Consider the following 22,513-nt stretch of genomic DNA (forward strand, 5'->3'; position numbering starts at 1 on the left):
TTCAACAAAATAAACTTTGATCAAATTTGAAAAGAAGAGCGCAAGTTCGGAAACTGCACGTAGAAGCAATTTTGGCTCCAGTGTTCAAAAGTAAAATGCAAGTCGAAAATGCACGGGTGGGTTTCAAAATAAAAATCCGAACCATTTCTGAACAATAAGTATGCCTGTCTGAATGGACCGAGACAAAAAATCTTGATCTCAAGAATTTAAGAGTTTATTTTTGTCTTGATATGTTTGAATAGTACTTCTTTGTAAATATTAGACTGCAGTCATTTAATGTGAAAACAAACTGGTCCTCCAACTGCGGCAGCCACGGGCCAATATAGACTATTTTCTGGGTACACCGTATTTAGCATGAAGAAAAAAGTCATCCATCATATGAAGAGTTCTCAAGTGAAAAAGAAAATAATAATTCACTCCGAATGCATAATTGATTTTCGAGGTCGTTTAAGTTTAAGTACTATGATGTATATTATGCCCATACAGACAAGGCCGATTCTACATTTATTACATAACCCAGGCCAAAATGGAGAACCGCAAACAACGCGAAGCTATTTATTTAATATTTTCTTTCCTGTGGTTTGATCTAGCAATTTACAAAATCAAATGTTTATTGTATTTAGATAAGAGGTAGGGGTATATTTTGCAATTATATTGAGAACGGTAATTACAATCTCATGAAAAACTTGAAGAAAATCTAAAAAAAAAAAAATATATTAAATAAAATTATTTTTTTTCAATATCGGTAAAAAGGGTTGGTCCACATATGGCTGTATTACGAGGCATGGTTTTACTAATTGCCGACAAACACAGCTGTGACATTATTCAAATGGTAATGATTGACACGAAGTTTTTACGCAGGAAATCATTAAAAATGATCCCTTTCCCATGTTTTCGCTTAACTTTAGTATGTTTGATTTCTTTTTGTTTTACGGAGAAACAAACTTACCAAAACACTAGTAGAGAGTTTGAGAAAGTTCTACGTATGAATGAAAATATTAGGATTTTGGGTCCGTTTCAATTTACATAACTATCCAATGTTTTATTTTCAATGGTTTTATTTTCAGTCAAATCGACACAATATCTCCTAAATAATGGACTTGTGTTATGAATTTTGAAAATCAAGAGCGACCAGCTCCGTCCGAGTTTGCAGCTCTCAGAAATCAGTCAATACGGGAAATGAAAACCTCCAACCGCTAACCTAAACAAGGGGCTAAAATGGGATTTTCGTTGAAATTTTCTGGGTTTTATTTATTCATTTTTTAAAATGAAACCTGATAAAATAACAATTAAATGATATCTGATGCATGAAATTAAGACGTAAACACGCAAATATATTATATTAACACAGTTATAGAATTTTTCTTACAGATTTTTGTAAATGTGCCATGCCACCCGTCTTGGTCCTTTTAAAGGATCAAAATATCATTTCAATTTTAGATATCATTTAAGGTGTTCCCATGACCTTTCTTCTCATTTATAACCTTTAAGGAAAAAAGAAAAATAAACAAATTAGATCACTCACGTTTATTTGAGGGGAAAATCAATTGATCTTGCTCATGAAAAAAATTTCTCAATGTGTAGGCGTAATTTTGATTTTTGAAATAATAACATAAAAAGAATTAACAGCCACGTTCAAGAAAATAAAACTACAATGTTTCAGTGCTCAGCTTTTGTTCCTTTTCGTGTGTATTCTTTTATTGCGTGTGACCAGTCCACCGTCTCCCGCTGTGGCACCTTTATTGCTAAAACAACAAGGTGTCAATGATACGCCCTGCATGATACCCCCGTTATGTAACAACGGATCAGGAGTAAGATAATCTACGGCTAAATCGCGAGATTAGATAATTAAGATTTAATTGTAATCAAACCATAGTGACAATTTTAGTGCGGGCTTTATATCCAAGTTTGGTCAAGAAAATATCAGAGAAATTTTTGTTGTTGTATATATGTTTTAAGTTATTTTATTCACAAACTTGTTAAAGGCATGCTAATTTTAAATGCTACATATGTATGTGAAATTTGCACTAAGCAAAATCAAGTTTTGTTGTATATTTTTTACATGACAAAACACAGCGCCTACTAACAATTCATTTTCAAACAAACAAAAATATAATTATGATAATTGGAAAAACGATTGAGTAAGGTGGATCGGAAATTTTTTTTTAGTTAAATATATCTATAAATTTATAAAAATATAATTATCTTCCATACGAAGCCTAAAATGTCACTTAATACAAATCGACACAATGCACACAAATTATTAATAAAATTAATTTTCTGTCCTACATTTAATCTTAAAAATCGAGGAATAAAGCATAGGTTGGATTTTTACCCCCGCGTTTCCGATCAATATGCACATACCGAACAGACCCAAAAGCTTCAGCGATCGCCTTTGATAACGATTTTTAATTTAAGCCAGATTTCAGCAATTTTATCGAGTGTCAAATCCGCGAGTGGCCACCATCGACAATTTGATAAGACTGAACAGTTCTGTGTTTAATCTGAACTTTCCTTTCGGTATTGCGAGCTTTTATTATTAACCTTTTTCTTCACCATCCATCAAATGTCCTTCTGTCCCTATTGGTCAATTGTAATCCTTTTTTCTTTAACATTGTTTGAATCCATGCTGTTTTTTATTAAGAGAGAAAGGAGAAGATCTAGAAAAAAGCATTTTGAATTTCATTTATATTTGCTCCAAACCCTCTGTCCCTATTGGTCAATTGTAATCCTTTTTTCTTTAACATTGTTTGAATCCATGCTGTTTTTTATTAAGAGAGAAAGGAGAAGATCTAGAAAAAAGCATTTTGAATTTCATTTATATTTGCTCCAAACCCTCTTAAAGTCAATAAACAAACATTGCTTTATTTCCTCTTTTTATTTACTAAGACATATACTTGTTTATGGTTATCAATTTATACACGACATAATTTTCCCGCTCTATGCCCTGTATGTCTACTGCCCCACTGTACATCTGACACACATCCATCTTAAGACAATAATCCCGGTAGAGTTTACGCGTACGGCTAATTCAGAGGACCGCTTTGCAGAAAACTTCAGCCAACGCAATTGTGCAAACTGGATTAGAAGATAGAGGGGGGTATTATGGGGTCTCACTGGAGTCCCCCAAAGGCTTTTAGGGACTTAAGCTTCGGACAAACACTAGCTAACGGACACGACTGTTTGTCTGCGGCTTAAGATCCATTGCGATAATAACGAGGAACGGTTCCTGCACAATATTTAGGATTTAGATTGTGTCAAACCGAACCTACATGTAGTATTTCCTCTGTGAAGGTGTATGAAGCCCATCAAATTCGTATGTATTGCATCAATATCGAAAGAACATATTAAAACAAATTGGCCCACCTTGTTATTATAATATCCTTTGCTTTCAACAAGTGTCTTCTTGTAACACTTAATAAAAGGAAAAACGCTACAGTATCATCGGTGTTTGATAAGTTTCATTTATTTACATAATTTAATTTTAAGAATTTTTGTGCGCTTGAAATTAGACATGACTCGTGTGTGGAAAATCATTACATGTATACACCTACATTTCATGTACCACGATCTGTGATTTTTTCTTGCATGTTAGCGTTTTACCCGTAAACAATTAGCCTACCCGTTAAACTGATACACCTATACCACTGGAAATATCAAACGGAGGTTCTTTAACAGGAATGGGTAAACATTTAATCCGCCCATTAGAAAGTATGAAATTAGAATATCAAACGAAGTTTCTGGTATCAAGAATAGGGTAGATCGGGCTGTTATCTCAAACTGGACCCTGGTCAAACCAACCTAATATAATTCGGACAAATTCTCTAATAATGACCATTAAGGGATACTGTAAACAAAGGTGTTTCCCTTGGGAATAAACGAGCAGATCTTGGAGTGAGGCGATACTCCAATAAGTGTATCTCACAGTTTTTTAATTGTCTAAAATTACACCGATGTGTATAAGACCTACATTGTATTCGGACATAGCAAAACTCTCAGAGTCTCCATGACAGATCGACATAGCAGATTGGAATAATTTTTACAAAGTGAATCAGACAAAATTTGAGTTGAAATTTAAAGGTGTAATTTACTTTTCTATTCTTGAAAATGTTAAGGCTAATATTCACAGCTAGACAAAATCCCAAAGAATACCCTCAACAACCTGTACATAATTCTTTAATGTGATCTTAAACTTTTTTCTGTTTCTTCAGAGCCCGATACAGACGACAGTCCGGTCTTCACTGATGACGAAAGCATTGTAGGAGATGACGACAAAACCGGAAATCAAGAGACTACATCGGAAGGTCTCGGCAATCAACAACCACAGAAGAAAACTGTTGCTCAGATTATGAGAGACAAAAAGAAGCAGACTGGCATGACCCTACAATGGTGAGTGCTTTAGTGGTCGCATGTATCTCATGGTTCGAATTTGAAGTTCACTCAACTTACAAGATTGTGAAACAATCTTTTTTACTGCGCAAACAAGTTCATAAAGACCCCACAAGTGTTAATTTTTGCAAGTCATGTGACAAAAAAGACGGAAACTCATCTTTTCTTTATTTTTCAATTATTGTTGAAGTATTTAGCAAAGAAATAAACAATCATCTTAACAGTTGTATATTGATTTTTGAAAGTTAAGATAGATTTGTTTATACAAAATATGTTACATTTCTAAACACACTCTAAGCTCTAAAGTGACACGTGTTTTTATATTTGATTCATAAATTCCATCAACTGTATTGATATCGGGTGCCCACAATTTGATAAGGACCTCTCGTACTTCACATTTTACACAATTAGATATTATTCGTGTTGTAAAGAGCATTTGTTTCAGACATGCACGAACCTTTCCTGTTCAGAACCTGCGCACTGCATGAGTCGACATTCGTGTCTCAGATTGTCGATTGGGGGTAGCAGATTCTTTGTTACCCTTATCTGCCATTGTATAAGCCCTTTCTCTGGTTTTCATATTCTGTAAGGCACAATAAACAATAAGACTTAATTCTGCCACAAAAATGGAACACAACCATGATTAATGAAATTCTCTAGAGAGGTACAATATTTCCCCATGTGCATTTTGACATTTGGGAATTTTTCGATTTTTTACTTCAACCAAATCTGGACGGGGTGTTCTTGATGAAGTTATATGCATTAGCTGAGTACAATAATGTAATAAGGAAATTATTTGCGGAATAAACATTCGTTTAATATACACAAATAGAATGTGCTTTGGATAACTAAACAAGGAAACAGACGTGCCACGTGATCAATTGGTCAAAGTACAATTTTGTAGTCGTAACTCATTGTATGGGTATTATACACCTCACTTTTCCTCCTTACTGAGCGTATACCAATCGAAAACCTGTCCATCGATCAAGATATATTATAAAATATTTAAAATCAAGATAAACCCATCCAACGGTAGATAGGGGTCGTTTAGAAAACCCAAACAGGCATAAACCGACTGTTTATTTTTGCCAAAATATGCTCGAGAAATCATTCCGCAAGTGTCCTCTTCATGTCAAACTTTTCAAAGCAGTTTGGTCTTGAGAGTAGTCAACAGCTATTGATAAACAGATAAGACCCATTGAAGGTATATTTCAATATCTCTCAGCTGAAAACATTTTTGTACTTGTATCGTCAGATTTGACGGTTAACGGCCGATTGCGCCGCGCCCGCGCGCTCTGTACGCCGCGCTGTATCGATAACACATAGACAGTCCCGACCCCAGTATCCAACTGAGCTGTATATATGTGAAATTCTGCTCACGATCACAACTCATATTTGGCCACCCAGCAGGACCCTTCCACACTCGGCATCGATGTGCAATTTATCAAAATTGCAAGGTTAGAGGTTTTTATAGATTTTGATGTCGCATACTTGAGGATATCTTTCCAGTGTCTCTGCGCAGAGTCGCAAGCCTTCTGATCGATGCACTAGAATCTGCAGGCTTCTTCTGCAGGTTCCAACTCGACTTTGTTCCGAACACCTGAGTACACTCTTAAGCTCTCCTCTCATGTACCACAACACTGTAATAATAAGTACCTTATCGTCCTCTGTTTTTGCACTGTATTTGCACATCAAGGTTTGTGTTTTCGAAGCCGTGGTGCATTCTCATCTAAAACGCATAAAGACAGATGTCAGAGTCATATCGTACTATAATATGCGTCATACGCCATTTTATTACCCTATATGCATTTAATGAATTATCATTATACACATAAAGTTCTTTATTGGAGGGAATATTGAGCAATATGAAACTACATAAAATGCATGATTTATGCAACCAAATGCATATTTAGACCGATGGTGCTCTAAGTCAGAAGATAAGGTTTATGTGTATTTTGGAATTGACGTGTTTAAATACAAATGCTCACTTGAAAATATATCACTTAATAATTTAAACAGGTATCCATATTTTCTTTGAGAAATGTCCAAACAGATAGAATTTATTCCGTTTAAACTATACACTAGTCTATTCACATGTATACAGGTGCACACAGCGATAGGGGGAACAACGGAGCCATTTTTATGCATATTTGAGTAAGCCTGGAATTTAATTTATAAATCCTATGGAGTTTATAAGGTGTTAGAGAATCGGGTCCGACTAAGTCCTCCGATTTATTCCATGCAGTCAGAAAACGCATCGATATGTATGTCCAAATACTTTTAAATAGAAAATGAAGGCATTGAGAAAGTCTTAGAAGTATATAGGACGAAGCTTCAGCAGAGGTGTCGTCACCATTTGTTGTTTATTCTATGGATGTTTAAGTTTTTATGAATTGCAAACAGTTCATCTAAACACTCGATCAATCTTTATTTAAGTTATTTTCGATTAAATTAATGAAAAATCAAAAGTAAATAAACCCACTTTTGAAAACCCAACTCTGGAAGTCCATGTTTTTGTTTAAGGTTCAGGTCGTCGCATGAAGCAAAGCATTTACTATTTAAAGGATAAAATCGACAATCCGTATTTCCTGAAGCAAATAGAAGATATGTTTATATTTTATTCATAAAAAATGACTCATCTTGGAACAATGTACCCTTTCAAATTTCATCCTGGCAGGACAAAACTTATCGGGAAATTTATGACGGAATATCGCTCAAACGGTATGGCACCAAGTTTGGATAGAATGAACGGAGGATCGCCGATAACATAGAGGGATAATGCGTTTCTATTCTTCTCCGCTTTCCTTTAATCCAGCCTTATCTCCCCGATGAAAAGCCAGTGTGCTTTTCTACTTGAGCTCAATGACCCACTCTTAAGCGTCTCCTGGACGAGACCAATCAGTGTCACCAAAATGCTTACTTCCGTTCTACGTATCTTTCCTTGTGGAGACTGACACAATGTCCAACATGTTCAGTTAATTGTTTCATTTACTGAATCTGTCAAGACTCAATGGTGGTCATAATGACTAGGCGCTTGATTCATTGCGGTTTAATGATTACTCGAGTGATTTTTCTACGAATTTCAAATGACAGTTTTCAGAATGTACAGTCTTTTCATAAAAATGTAGTTTTATTTTAAAATAACTTTGATTCACAGCCAAATCAATCAATTCTTATTAAACTAAAAATGTTGGGCCACAGGGTGAAATTGATAAGTGAAAGTGAACGAAAGAAATTAATCTGATTGTTCTCCAGAACATTGCTACATTCACAACAACCCAACCACAGTCGGTATTGAACCTTGAGTTAATGACGTAAAAACAAGGCACTTGGCCGTCTCTTGAAACACTGCGCTGATACACGGCGCATTGCATATTTTCAAAAGTTCAAAATGGCGTGTTAATCTTGCCGGCACTTAGCCTATCATTGTAAGACCTTCGGGATTATCGTCTGTACTCAAGAATTAGCGACTTTCCCCGTTACATTTTTGCTCCTTTTTGGACAACCTTTGAACGAGAGAGGAGATGATGCGATATCATTCTGCTTTTGCCGAATACCCGGGTCGCTGTGTACTCATTGTTAGGCCAGATAACGGCCGGGCTACCGCAATAGGACACAAAACTTCTGCAGTCTTACCACTTAACATGTTGCAATTTGGTTTCTTAAGGGTATTATGATATTAATTGCTTGAAACTACGCGTAACTTTTAGTTTTTATGTGAGTTTTTTAACTTCCGGTTGTTGTTTTTTTCTATTTGGAGGAATTACATAGGATTTTTAATGCAAAAAAATCACACAAAACTAATAATAAAACCCTTACCAGAAATAATTATAAATAAAGCATATATTTTAAATATAAAAATTTTCTAATAAATTGGGGATATTAAGATCTGTCAACAGAAATTACAATGAATTTTAATGTATTTATAAATTATATTTTTTCTCCGTTCTCTTATGTTTAGGTTACATATATTGGACATGCACAAATATATATACATTATGAAGATACATATAGCTGTCTACCTTCATTAATAATTATACGTAGTTTTTCTAATTCGAAGTACTTAACTTGAGATGTTGATGATATCTGTAGACGTGGCAGCATTTTTATATACAACAAAAGCAAATGTTGCTTGAATACGAAGAACATTATTGTTGGCCAAAGAAACGAGGGCCACCAAACTATGGACCGTAATAACAATACAGTACAAATGTTTTATTCAGTATTACTTACTCCTCTGTGTTATTTCAATACAATGTACATTCTATAATGCACTTCATAAGACATTTCTTTATGGTATCACACTACATTAAGCAGTTAATATACATTACGGGCGATGTGATACCATTACATTTGTACATTCAAGTGAAAGGAAATAAAAGAAAGCAACTCTCATTTTTTTCTTATTTAGTCCTATTTAAAATTTTACTTTTGAAAACAGTTTGTTCCGCAAATAGGTATGCAAAAAAAAACAAAATAAAAAAATAATAATAAAAAGATCCAACTGGTGATACATCTGTTTAATGGACGTATACTAAAATACTTCATGGATAATTATGATGTAATTAATGCAAAACAGTTTCTAAACACTGAGCAGTTGCTGGATACGTTCAAAATTAGATTAAGATCCCGAGAACTACAGAAAAGTCATTCAGGTACCGTGATTATGTCATCAATCCATTGCGTATAAAACTAGATCTCCTTGGAATATTTGGTGGGAAAAGCGGAAATTAATAATGTGAAGTGGATTTATTAGCTTTAAATATACCTGCCTAACATAAATGTTTGAAATGCATCGCACGTACCACACGCAGTGTAATTTCACTCAGGACGGACGGTTTAATTGACCGGCGATTCAATATGTGTAATACCAGGCAAGACCACGTGTTTGATTTTGGTAGAGGGCCGCAAGATCTGGGCAAATACTGCTACTCTGTGTGGATTATGTAAAATGCACGTCTAATGTCTGAACCGACATAACATGTACAAGATGGCAAATTAATATGGTGGTATTTGAAAGAACAAACTGATGCTGTTAATAAAAGTTAAAGGAAGTGAACATGAAATTAATTGTTGCTTAATAAATTTCAAAAGCCTTTTGAAACTTAGAAATGAGGTCTGTAACCTTTTTGTTTATTTCTATCAAGGGATTTTATCAATTTAACACTCTAAGTGAAAGGTTTATGGAGGTAATCCATTTTTCCCTAGCGTGCATCTGTTCTCTGTTTTCCACCTAAATCTACATGTATATTCAAATGGATCTATTACATCTACATGTATATTCAAACCATGCAGGATTTTAGATTATTCCTGAATTTTTTCTCTAAGCGATGTATTTGTTTTATAATGAGTAGAACTTGTTATCCGTCATTAATATTCCCAGCAAGAAATTTCAGTGAATTTTTTTTACATAAAAATATAGTTGAAAAAAATCAAAATATTTTTTAAACATTTCCCTTTATAATTTCCTCGAATTTAACTCAACTGTCTGGTGAATCACATTCAGTCAAAAATGTACAAATATTTATAAAGTGAATTAAATCTTGCATAAATAATGTTTATTCTGGCATGTTTCTTGTTCAAATAGTTTTGCAATGTGTTTATTTTTTTTTTCAAAATGTGATTGCAGATTTTGATTAAGAAATATTTTTTTTTAAGATATTAACATAACTAAATTTTTACATGAATTTTATGGTCAAATAGTGTACATGTTGATAATATACTCTATTAGATGGCTAATAAGCCAAAATAATGTATCAAAATGTTCTGATTATCCCTCACAAGTTTTGAATTTTCTTAAGGACACTTTGTAATTTAAAGTAGATTGTGGATGGGTTTTCTGTCTTATTGTTTTTTTGGATATATCATGGCTATAACTCTCGCATGTCATTTGATATTTAGAACTGAATCTAGAATTAAACATAGAACTTTCAAGCTTTTGTAAACATGTTTATTTTGAAAAATTCTAATTATGTAATTTCAGCCTATTTAAACACGAAATTAGAAATATAAATATTTGATATAGAATTTACATTGATGGTTTTTAAATATTTACTTTAAAGGAAGTGTTTGTATAGACAGATATATCAATAAAGACGGTAAATTAATTAAAGGTCTGAGTTACAGCAGTAATATGAACCATTAGGGTAGATAATGAGCAAATTATTTTGCAACGTCATTGCGTGGTGTCTAAAAATGTCAACGTGACAATGAAAACACATCCAATGATCATCAAGTTGTACTGAATGTTCTGTGATAAATTTGAATTAAATATTTTAAATAATTTTATGCACTCGGATACTGTATTCAAACAGGTTTAAGGAATTCAGTCTAAAATTTTAATGTATAATAGATTTGACAAGAATAAAGCCCAAACAACCGAAAACAAAACTTATGTATCGCGTAATGCATGTTGATAAAAATGAATAAATTATAAACCTGTGAAATTGATAATTTTTAACTAAGATTGTTTCGAACACATACATATAGAAATGTAACAACGTGTAAATCTACAGGAAAAAACCCAGATATATCCATATTGTAAACATAAAGACCTAGCAACGTGGTCCAAATTGAATCTGAATGTTCTTTTAAGGGGCTATCGGATTCAAGAAAATTGTTCTGAAAAATATCCGTTGCCCTCGCAGTATATCCCTGTAAAAGTCTCTGTAAAGGAGAAAGTTCATTAACATACAAGAGGAGTCATACGGGATTCAATTTATAACCGGGGTGTATATTAATATGTCCTCCTCTGTGGTGGGGATCGCCTGTTTAACTTTCTAACCGTGCGCCATTAATTCAGGGAAAGTGTCACCCGTAATGCTTCTGTCGTCACAACATTTGGCGCGCTCCACGTGCCGTCTGCGAGTCTCTGGAATGGCAGCTAGTGGTCGTCTGCTCAGTCCCGGAATGGCGGTCGGGGTTTCTATGTGTTTACAATGGTGAAGGTGTGAAGTGTTCTGCTACCATTTGTCGCCAGCCTTCCGACAGTGTTTCCTTTTTTATCATTTGTAACCAGCTCTCTCTCTCTCTCTCTCTCTCTCTCTGATAAAATTTAAGATTTAGTTAAACGCTTTATTAAATATAAAATGTAAACAACATATCTAAGCTTGAACTCAGATCTCAGTTACGTGAAGACGATTTTTGTATCTAATCTCTTTATTCCGGGATCTAGCTGAAACCCGTTTCTTTTAATCCTTTTTATATTTTTTATACCCACGATCGCATACAAATTTCTTGGCGTCATTTTTACCCCCAGCTCATCCTGTGAGGAGCCAAATAGCCACTCAGTTTTGTTTGATCCCTTCTTGTCTGTACGAATGCTAACTTCATATACATTCTGAAATAGCTTTATCATCACTGTTCATCTGCTGTTTGCAAACTATATAATACTATTGACAATATTTAGGAACTATTTGACGAAGGTATATAGAGATTTCAAGCTACAAATAAAAAATATATAACTACAAAGATATTTTTTCAAACAAAACAAAAATGATTGAAGTATCGTCTGGTGTTGATTTATGATAAGACGTTCTGAATTTCCTCCTATGAATTATAACTTCTTTATTTGACTACCGCCTACTTTTCGGGGATTGCTTGCATATACTATTTTAAATCATGGAAAATCTTTAAAAGATTGATTGTAAAATTATTTGTAAAACTCTAATTAAAAAACTATCTTATTATGTATATGTATAAAATGTTGTTCACATTTCTTGGTGTAACATGTTTACTGATATATCATTTTCATAATCATGTAGATACTTTGGTAAATACACATAGTTTATTTTTTTTTAATAGATATTTCACTATAAAAAAAATCGCAATTTTTTTTCTCACGGTTTGTAATGCAAGGATTTTTATTTAAAAAAAAAAGATTCCACTTTTAGCAGAATAAGATTTAGAGGTATCTCAAAAGTGATTCATTTTCTTGTATAAGTGTGCGATAATTTAAATGTATAAATCTATATGAAAAATATATTCATATAAACTCATTCGATAACAATTCAAGAATATATTTGTTCGATATCAAATTATCCGTCACATTGCTTTAAATGACTAAACTTTTAATTCTATCAAAAGGTAGCAAAATATTGTCGAGTATATATATTTATTATGATACATGTCTGTATTTAATAGGCGAAAAATACTCATATATATATATATACATATATATATATATATATATATATATATATATATATATATATATATATATATATATATATATATATATATATATATATATATATTATGTATATTTAAATACTTCTCCATCTCTCTATGCATAATATTCTTGAATATCTTATTTAACTTCCACTTGTGAATAATTACAAATAAGTACACTGAATGCAAAAAACTTGCATTCATAAAACTTTGGTTTTTATAGACATTTGATTTAAAATAAAGGGGTGATTTTCCCACTTTTCCGAGCTGGTGACGTGATTTCTTACACGAGAACGTTTGTCACTCACGCAGATTATTTAGTGCAATCCACTTCCCGAACAGTGTCTGTTGATGAATATTCATGAATATTTATGAATATTCATGACAAAAGGCAACATGTCGACCGCCTACATTCCTCTGTCTGTAAACATTATCTGCATTTAATATATTTTTTCTAATTGATTTTGATAGACAAAATCTTGAATAAATATAACAATATAATTTAAAACCAAATAAAGTCTTTATAATCGTTTCAAACTGGCATAAGGGAGTAAAAATAATATTAACATATGTTTAAAAAATAATTATTCATATATGAATAGTATTGAATGTTGGTGAATCAGATGCTTAAAATACAATACTGAAGCATCATGATTTTCTCTCTCTCTCTCTCTCTCTCTCTCTCTCTCTCTCTCTCTCTCTCTCTGGTTGGATCTGTGAGGGCGTGTGTCTTTCCCGCTGTATAATATGAATTATTTTGACCTTTCACTTGTCTCTCCCACAGACTGGAGGAGAACTACTCTATCTGTGAGGGCGTATGCCCCCCCCCCCGCTATATTAAATGAATTATTTTGACCTTTCACCCGTCTCTCCCACAGGCTGGAGGAGAACTACTGTATCTGTGAGGGCGTATGTCTCCCCCGCTGTATTCTGTACGCACACTACCTCGACTTCTGTCGGCAGAAATCCCTGGAGCCCGCGTGTGCCGCAACTTTTGGAAAGGTAAAGAACAAACGTGTTACCTTCAAAATCATTTAAACTACATGTTTTAGCAATTAAAAAAAAAAAGAAATACCACGTCCATATCATTGACGCAGAATTAAAAATTGTACGCCATGAGCAAACTTTTATAAAATGTACAAGTTTCTCTTTTATTTACCGTCTTTGATAAAGAAAGACTAATTAAATTCCATAGTAAACAAAAGCTAAACTATCCGGTTTCTTACTTATGTAAAAAATGTAGGAGATCTAAGAATAAAAGGATAAATTTTGATCACTTTATTTTCAGACAATTCGACAAAAATTCCCTCACCTCACCACCCGACGCCTGGGAACCCGAGGACATTCAAAGTGAGTCCTGTAGATTTGTTTTAAATCATTACTTTTTAAAGAATATATAAAAAGTGAAATGGTATTAACTCAATAGTACCTAGATTCTGTTACTTTATTCTTTTGGTGTGTGTATTGAGACTTTGTAGGTATCATTATTATGGTACCATGAATTACTTGATATAATCTTTTGTATTAATTCTGTGTCTGAAGGTGTCAAAATAGTACTTGAATTTTGTTACTGTTTTCTGTATGTACTTTGTGATTGTAGATATCACTACTATGGTATCGGAATCAGAGAAACTAGTCAGTACTATCATTCTGTGTACACGGGGAAAGGACTTACAAGGTTAGAAATCTACATGCCTACCTGTTTACTTATCATTGTGTGTTTTGACTTATATCAATCGATATCAATATCCTATCCCTGTAAGCGTTTTGTGCAATCTGAAACAAAGTTCTGTTTTCTGTTGCACAAAAACTCAGAAATTGATTTGTAATAGCAAGAAAGATGGCAAGAAAGTTTTTCTTTTGTGCAGCAACTTTAATATTAAATGGACTGGGTGGTCCTGGTCATTTTAAGACTATTTTTATTTCCTTGAAAAAAGAATTATGTAAAAAAGAAAAATGCAAATTTCTAACGCTGAAAAATTCCGGTTTTTTGTTGGGTTTTTTTTTACCAGAAACTAGTTCTTGACTTACAAAAAATCATATTTAAAATCTTTAGGTGGATCTGAGTAATATCTTAATCACCTAACTCCTGCCTTTTATATTGGGTTCAGTTTAATAATACTCTGCGTTATCTTCGCGTTACTGAAGTAATAAAAGTTTTAAAAATCCAAAATTTAAACTTTATTTTTTCAATGAAAACAATAATTTTTAAAAAGTATAAATCTTATTATAGCTGTCACTCAGCCATATAATATACAAGGATACAAGTTTATTTGACTCTTTAGAGGTGTAACATGGTCAAGTTAACTGGAAATAATTTGCAAAAGATATTTTTGACGCTTTTTTATGTTTTTTTTTTGCTCCCCTCCATGTTCAAGTCGATTGTTTTTACCTCACTTTGACGAATTAACATAACAAAAAACCATTTACTTTTATGCTTTCCAATTCTGACTACACATCAGCAACAGTCTGCTTTAATAAAAACATATCTAGCATTTCGCTTCTCGCTAATGAACTATTTGTATAGATACGATCTCCATGTATTGCCTTATAGATTACTCATTTACAATAAATAAACTTAGTCTGTCACCAGACTATTCCGCAGTTGTCTCCTTTAGCGCGGAGATGTTTGAATTTAACATGTTCACCCTACAAAAAACAAGAAATGCACCTCAGTTATTGTTTGCTTGGATCTGATAAATTGCAGCGATTTATAGACGATTTTCACATCCAAGAGCAGTTTGATATATAAATGAATTCATTGTTTGAATGTAGGATAGGTTGATTTAGTTCATACATTTGTTACAAAATACTTAAGACCTTTATCGATCCGGATGAACAAATGTAAATATTAAACATGAAAGAAGAAACGAGAGATGAAATAAAAAAGCTAGAAAAAACAAGGGATCTTTCAAAGAACGGATAATAAGACTGAGAATAAACACAGTCTGAGGTTGGTTTCGGGAGTAGTTCCTCGGAATGCCCACGCTTGTTCTTTGTATATTGACTCTTGTTGGGTCGCAATACTTATTTTCCATGACGGGTTTCTTCTAAATAATCCTATGCTGTCGAACAGAAGTGTAAATCTTTATATTAATCAAAATATAGCTAGAACAATTTGTCATAGCAAAGGCCTTGTCCTTCGACCGAGTGTTTCGCTAATCGAACAATTGATAGCGAGAAATAGCTTTATAGAGTAGCAAAGGAAATATCCCCATACTTTCTTCTTTCGACTAGGTGCATGCCAGTAACACAATAGGTGTTAAACAAGGTAACTCTTTTTTGGCGTCTCCTGTTTATCAAAATCTTTGACTCGACCCAGGGGTTACCGTACATCTTAAAGACCAGGCGAGAAAAATACTTAATAATGGCATGTATATGGTCGTGAAACTTGAAACTCAAACACCAAAAAATGACTTGTTTACAATTACACAACACCCGTTAGAGTCACTTAAAAGGCGTTATTTCTACACTTATATTAATTCTTTGGTGGCCATCATAAATTAGAGCTGGAGTGCTTACCATAGCCAGAATATACACACTCGGAATGGTCTCAGTATTTACTCAACACCTCTCTACAAAGCCATTTGCGCTATATTACACGCAACATATTTACCATTAGTCACGTTCTGGCCTTTTTAGAGCCTATTATATTTTTCAAAAGTGTTACATAATCAAATATGCATGACCTTTTTGCGCCTTTGGGTGAGATATTTATACCACTCTGCATAGCGTACCACGCTGTAGAGACGTTTGCTTGGTGTTCTGTCACAATTTACAACTGTGTCTGGTGCAAAAAATACCTTTTAAACACCTTATCAAGGTGGTGATAAGTACTTTCTAAATGAGGCTAAAATTCATGCAGAATTTACGACTGTTTCAACACTTCATATCTAGTTTGATGCATTTAATGAACCCCAAAATGCACATATAGCATAAATGTTCTCAATTTCTGACCAATTTTTTTGGCGTCATCAGTTATGTCACATGAACATTTTTAAAAAAATATAATTTTAAGATGTTTTTCCTATTTTCATTATCATTGATGCACACGTATATACATAGATATATTCCATTTTCCATTGATACATTTTGTTGTCGGCTAACAAATATCATTTTCCAGTTCGTACATGTGTTAAGAACCCCTATTTTGGATAGAACCTTTGAATGGTCAATTTCAACAATTTATTCATCCATACCTTTAAAAAATACCAGAATAAAAACAGAAATCGTTGAAATTTTCAAACAAAATATCGATTTCCAAATTAACAGAATGATTGATTTTTCAGGTTCTCCGGGTGTAAATTGAAAAATGAGGTGAGTAGTGTCTTTATGTTAACTACATTTATTAATTATAAATAATTGTATTGAGTAAGCTAGGCAACAGGTTTAGTCAACAAAAGTTGTCCTATCCATGCACAGTTAATGTGTACAACGAGAAAAGAGAATGTAACAAAAAAAGCGACATAGAAGAAGGCTACCGGGAAAGTAGGTCAATTTAATTTAATTTAACAGATGGATACACTGTATAATGATTCGCAGTTGCATAGAATTTTTTTTTTTTGCCTGATTTGATTTACTGGTTAACAAAGTTAAAATTCAGTTCAAACCAATGGAATACCCATTTTTGCCATAGTAGTACTCTTTGGTTTAAAGATGCATTCATCATAAGAATAGCCTGGTAGCCTTCATGCTTTGCATACAAAATTTGGGAGACAGAACACATACAGTTTAAGGTGTTAACACACCGTCAATGGGATAAGTTGGTTTACTTTTTTAACCGAAACCTCTCTTCCAAAAATAGTCTGTTGCGCTGGACTGCTTTTTTCTCGGACCGGTATTCAGTATACGCAACTGTATTCAACAAATTGAAGTTATCTCTTGTCCCTTAAAAGCCCACTTGAAAATGGCCGCATCAAAGTCATTGCTAATGATGAAATCCCGTGTTATCTCGTGATATATTGAATCTTTATCATCCAAATTACGTGTAGGATTGATACCCAGTGTATCCAGCTCATCCGGTTTATTTGTGTTTGGGAAAACGAAAATTTCTTTGCTTTGATAAATTCGAAATGCCTTGCATTTTTATTGGAAACCATGTTTGGCGAAGAACGTTTGGTTAAACAAATTAGTAGAATCATGGTCAGTAATATTTGCTGACAAACCGCACAGATATGCAGTAATTACATAGAATGTGTCCCACGAAACAATATCAACATACACCCATGGTTAATTACCAATATGCCTTTCCTTATTGCAGATTGAAGTAAAACTAGCAATTTCAGTTTAGTTCAGGATGAAATAATTTGTTCGGTCTTATCTTGTGATTGTTTTAGATAAAAACAAAAAAATCTAATGGCATCTTACACCATTAACAATATAGTTGTAACTGCTCGATATCATTAATAAACTTAAAAAAAAAACCCAAACAAACAAACAAAAACAAATGTATGAAATGATAATTAAAAACACTAATACAAACAAGATAGTAAAACACACACCATTTAAATTTTAATAAATTACTTATTTATCGCCAACTGTCACGTTTTTGATTTTTTATTTCTAAGTAAACTTGATAACATTTTATAAGGAAAATACGATGTTGCCTCCTGAAATATCTATCAAAGTATTATAAGTTCTCGCTGACTTAAAGAAAAAAAAAGGACATCAAAGAAATAATATTAAAGTAGTCATCACTCAAGTAATTATAGTTCTTATATACTAGCATCAACTTTAAATGAAATAGGAGTGCCAAAACCTATTGATTAAAAAAATAGACTAACATTGGGACGCGTAGGAAAGTCTGAATTTGAATTTTTGGCATTCTTTACACCAATCGGAAGAGGGTGTTTGTCCAATTTAACATTAGTCATGATAAGTAACCTATCTATTGACACAAAACGATGAAAGTCAACATATTTGGATGGAAGTTTTTTGTTTGTGCATTATAAAGTCTTTTATCTTCAAACATGCGGACACCAAACCTTCTTTTCCGCATAATGTACGTTCTGTGTCGCTAAACGCGCAACGCCCTGTGTCAAACCATCCCAAAATACAATACCCATCAAAGAGTAGGATCAAACCCTAAAATATATGCACATATCTTGAGGACAAGATACTAAAGCAATGAGTGATTACTGTTAAGACCCCGATACTCAGATAATTAAATTGCGTCCCTTGAGTAAATCCCCTACTCTCTTATTTTGTTATTTGTTGATCCATTTATCTACATTTTGGCTGATTTGGAGAGAGTATCAGTAGCTTAATCCGTGATTACCATCCACTCGTCGCCATCAACCGAGGAATGCCTTTGAAATGAATCCTCCGTCAAACATTGCCTAATTGGGGCTCCCACAAACAGACACATCTCTCAGTGTTTCCTTATGACTGAGGATGGGGCCAGACGCGAGGAGGAAACTTGAAGGCGTCTGGAAAACACCTTCTCTCCCCATCACTTATTACCTTGGTCTGACAGTTTAAGACCATGGCGGATCTGAGACAATCGTTATTACAAGTTAATAAATATGCCAGTGGGAGTTCCCTATTCCTAATATCAAAGCTTACTCCGGGCTGAACTTAAAGCTCTTCATTTACAGTTTGATGCGATGTTTTTAATATTATATGAAGTGGAAGCATTTGAGAACGATATCAAGTCCCATGAAACAATGTCTTATAATATCCAGGATGATCTTTAATATAGAAAATACCAGTCACTGGCGAAAGACACCTTCTGATTATATACTGTATCATATAAAGTGATATGGCAAAGATTTATTCTTATGCGTATTTTCTGGGCATTTTAAGCTATGCTCTTCCCAAGATTGACATTAGCTGTTCAGCGTTATTTGAAGCTCTGTGTCTTAATAAAAGAAAGACACGAAATGCGGAAGATTTATCTAAAATTGCAAATGGCATATAGATCTTACGAAATAGTAAGACAAATTGTCAACCCGGGCGTTGTTATAAACTAGTAATTGATTGCGCTGACTATAAACTTGACTATATTCTACAAAGCAGGGGGGCTCCAGTTATAACAAGCGCTAAAAATGTGGGGTAATTCTAATTCAGAACCGTCAAATGGATTACACAATCCCATTGAAATTCAAATAAAAAGTTTATTTATGATGCAATTGTCGTCTTGTGGAGAGGGTAAGCTTGAAATATTTGGGAACAACTGGTGCACCCTAAATCCAATATGGCGGGCACTTAGTCTCCAATTGTGTTTTCAAAGAAACCTGCAATTAAAAACTTTTTTAAAAATTTCAGTATCCCTTTCCCACACTGCCTATGTAAATGTACAGATAGATTTGGAAAATATGAATATCCGATATTTTAGATTTAAGGGTGGGGTTGGAGGGTTGAAAATAAAACAAACTCTTGAAAATATTCTTTCGTCAAATCCAAGCTTTGCAAGATAATTGCATCTTTTGACATTGTCGTAGATGCATTCAAATGTTCTGTTGCTGATCGATTTCATATTTTAATATACATCATGAAGATATACATGTATCCTCTTTCTCTTTATCTCTCTTTCACTGTTCAGCTACACGTAATAATTTATCATATTGAACGCTTTAATTTATTTTCCTTTCGATATAATAAAATTTTTATCAACTTTTCAGGGTGGATTCACAAGGAAATATTCACTTAGTTCAAAGACTGGCACCTTACTTCCAGAATTCCCTAATGCTCAATATCTCATTTTACCACTCTCCATTCCCAGAGAAAAGGTAAGCAAAATGTCTTTCATCAATTTATTATGATTAAAATTTTATTATTCACCAAGAGAGTCAATTATGCTTTGGTGTTTGAAAAAAGTGTTGATTATATCTTGCAAGAATTTAATTTTCGCTAGGTTCAATTCACTTTCTATCAATCTTTTTATTAGATCAATGCATCAAAATGCGGTGATTTGTTTAAGCATATTGCATTGCACTGCTCCTGAAAACATAAATAAAAGTTTAGAAGTACTGGAATGGAGTGCATACACGTGCAATCTCTAAATTATGTTTATAAAAACTGTACATGGATGTACTTGTGTATATCGTCCTGATGGCATGCGAACGCGTGAATCTTTCTATGAACATTCGGATCCTTTGTAGAACGAGGACACAAACATTAATTTATTTCCTACAAAACCAGAACTATTGTTGTGCATTTGTGAGCAAAGAAATATTAATTACCTGCGCGCTGAATCGTTATGTCACGTTAATTTCGTATGCCAGTAAAATTTACGTGCGCTTACGTTGTAAGATCGCTCGCCGTGATATATTTTATTACTTTTCTTGAACTGTTTATTGAATCACTGATAAACTGTGCCCCGGGGTCTCTGTTATTAATTGATACCAAATCCCAACCTATTCTTCTCCAACTTTGCTACTCACAGAATTCCGTCCTGAGTAAACAAGATTCTATTTGTTCAAGGGTAGCCGTCGAACTAGCTATAAAAGGAAAAATGTATCATTTAGAAATTTATCAAGTCGGCTGGAGTTTACTGCGGTGAAAATGTCATTTCGCACAGCAAGAAAGACACGTTTATTTTCCTCTGTAACACAATTAAATACTTCACCCCAAGATAATCTTTTGAAAGATTTCAAAAACTGTTTTGTATATCCGTGTTCCTTCTGAGTTGGTTATTTGGTTCCACCTTTCATTCGTCAGTGTATATTGTGGTTAAAACTGTCCAAATTTTCAAAATAAAATGATTTTGATGATTAACTTGTTTACAAGTTGAAAATAGATAGATGGATAAAATACTTTTACAATGTATCAATTTTTGCTCAATAAATGAAGACCTTTTGGTAACGTGCAACCAGCATTTGAATGATGGTATAGAACAGTTACATATATGCTCGTATATTTAATGTGATAAATGAGATACATTTGTACTTTGAATTTCAGGTTGAGACCTTTGTAATGATGTATAAGACTCATTGCCAGTGTATCCTGGACACGGCCATCAACGCCAACTTTGAAGAGGTATGTTGTATGTAAAATATACCACAAGGCATTCCGCCATTGGTGAAACTTACACAGAATATTCACACCTAAAAATGACGGAAACTTATATCATAATCATAATTGTCCTTTGATCCGTGAGAAGACGTCCTTTGAAGGCAACGTGTTTGGAAAACAGTAGGACATTGGTGATCATTAGTTATCGCAAAGAGAGTCCGCCATGGTTCTCTAAATGCAGGCGATCCATGCCTTCGCTCAGGTCCGCTTTGATGTTGGCATTACCGTGCTATCACTGGTATTAGGTCCGCTGAATGAATTACACTTTCAAGGTATCAACTACCTATTATGGGGGATTAATTCTTGTAAACACAATTATACAAATGGATTTCAGTACAAGAACATCTTCTGAAGTTTAAAACCCAAAGGAATTCTTGAAAGTGAAATTCGTTTTAATTGCTGTACAACAGGCAGGGGAATCAAGCCCCTGTTTTGCTTCTTTTTATGTCTTGTTTGGCAATTTGCTGGTTTTTTATTTAAAAGTTTCTTACTGCGAGATCATGTGTAGTTATACATAACTTTTAATTTGTAAGTCTAATTGCATGATGGCATTTTTGTTGTTGATGCCTATTCTGTGGGTTTGTAAGATAGAATCGCAATTTTAAAACGAATACGTTTTATTCAAATGTGAATTTCCTAAAGAGCAATGTATAAGAAAAGCGTTGTACTTCCATACATAATTTAAAGATAAATTCTTGCAGTAAACAAGGATTTTTTAAGTTTCACAAAGGGAGAACTATCTAAAAAAAAAAGAAATGTGGCTTTTTTAATAAAGAAACTTTGATTAAATACTTCGTCAATTAATGATTGTACGAACAACAAATAATAAACCGAATATGTCACGTGACAATGTTATCAGAAGTTAACAGAAGATCAATACAGAAGCATTGATAACATCGAAACAACACTGAGAAATCCAAACAGGGGTTTTCAGACTCTC

The 22,513-nt window shown here is 33.5% G+C and overlaps 1 protein-coding gene across 3 annotated transcripts in view; it reads left to right on the top strand.

Moving 5' to 3' along the window:
• The window catches only part of LOC105342897 (DNA-binding protein RFX6), a 38,779-nt gene that overhangs the window by 8,883 nt on the left and 7,383 nt on the right, over positions 1–22,513 (top strand). For 2 of the 3 annotated variants that reach the window (XM_011449993.4, XM_011449992.4), the window contains exons 2-8: positions 4,212–4,389; positions 13,437–13,560; positions 13,847–13,908; positions 14,159–14,236; positions 16,848–16,875; positions 20,181–20,288; positions 21,460–21,537. In XM_011449993.4, coding sequence (XP_011448295.3) covers positions 4,212–4,389; positions 13,437–13,560; positions 13,847–13,908; positions 14,159–14,236; positions 16,848–16,875; positions 20,181–20,288; positions 21,460–21,537 — 656 coding nt within the window. Of the gene's footprint in view, positions 1–4,061; positions 4,081–4,211; positions 4,390–13,436; positions 13,561–13,846; positions 13,909–14,158; positions 14,237–16,847; positions 16,876–20,180; positions 20,289–21,459; positions 21,538–22,513 lie in introns of those variants that run through there. The other variant, XM_066086305.1, reaches the window with a different exon arrangement.

The sequence above is a fragment of the Magallana gigas genome, chromosome 5, assembly GCF_963853765.1.
Source record: "Magallana gigas chromosome 5, xbMagGiga1.1, whole genome shotgun sequence".
NCBI lineage: Eukaryota > Metazoa > Mollusca > Bivalvia > Ostreida > Ostreidae > Magallana > Magallana gigas.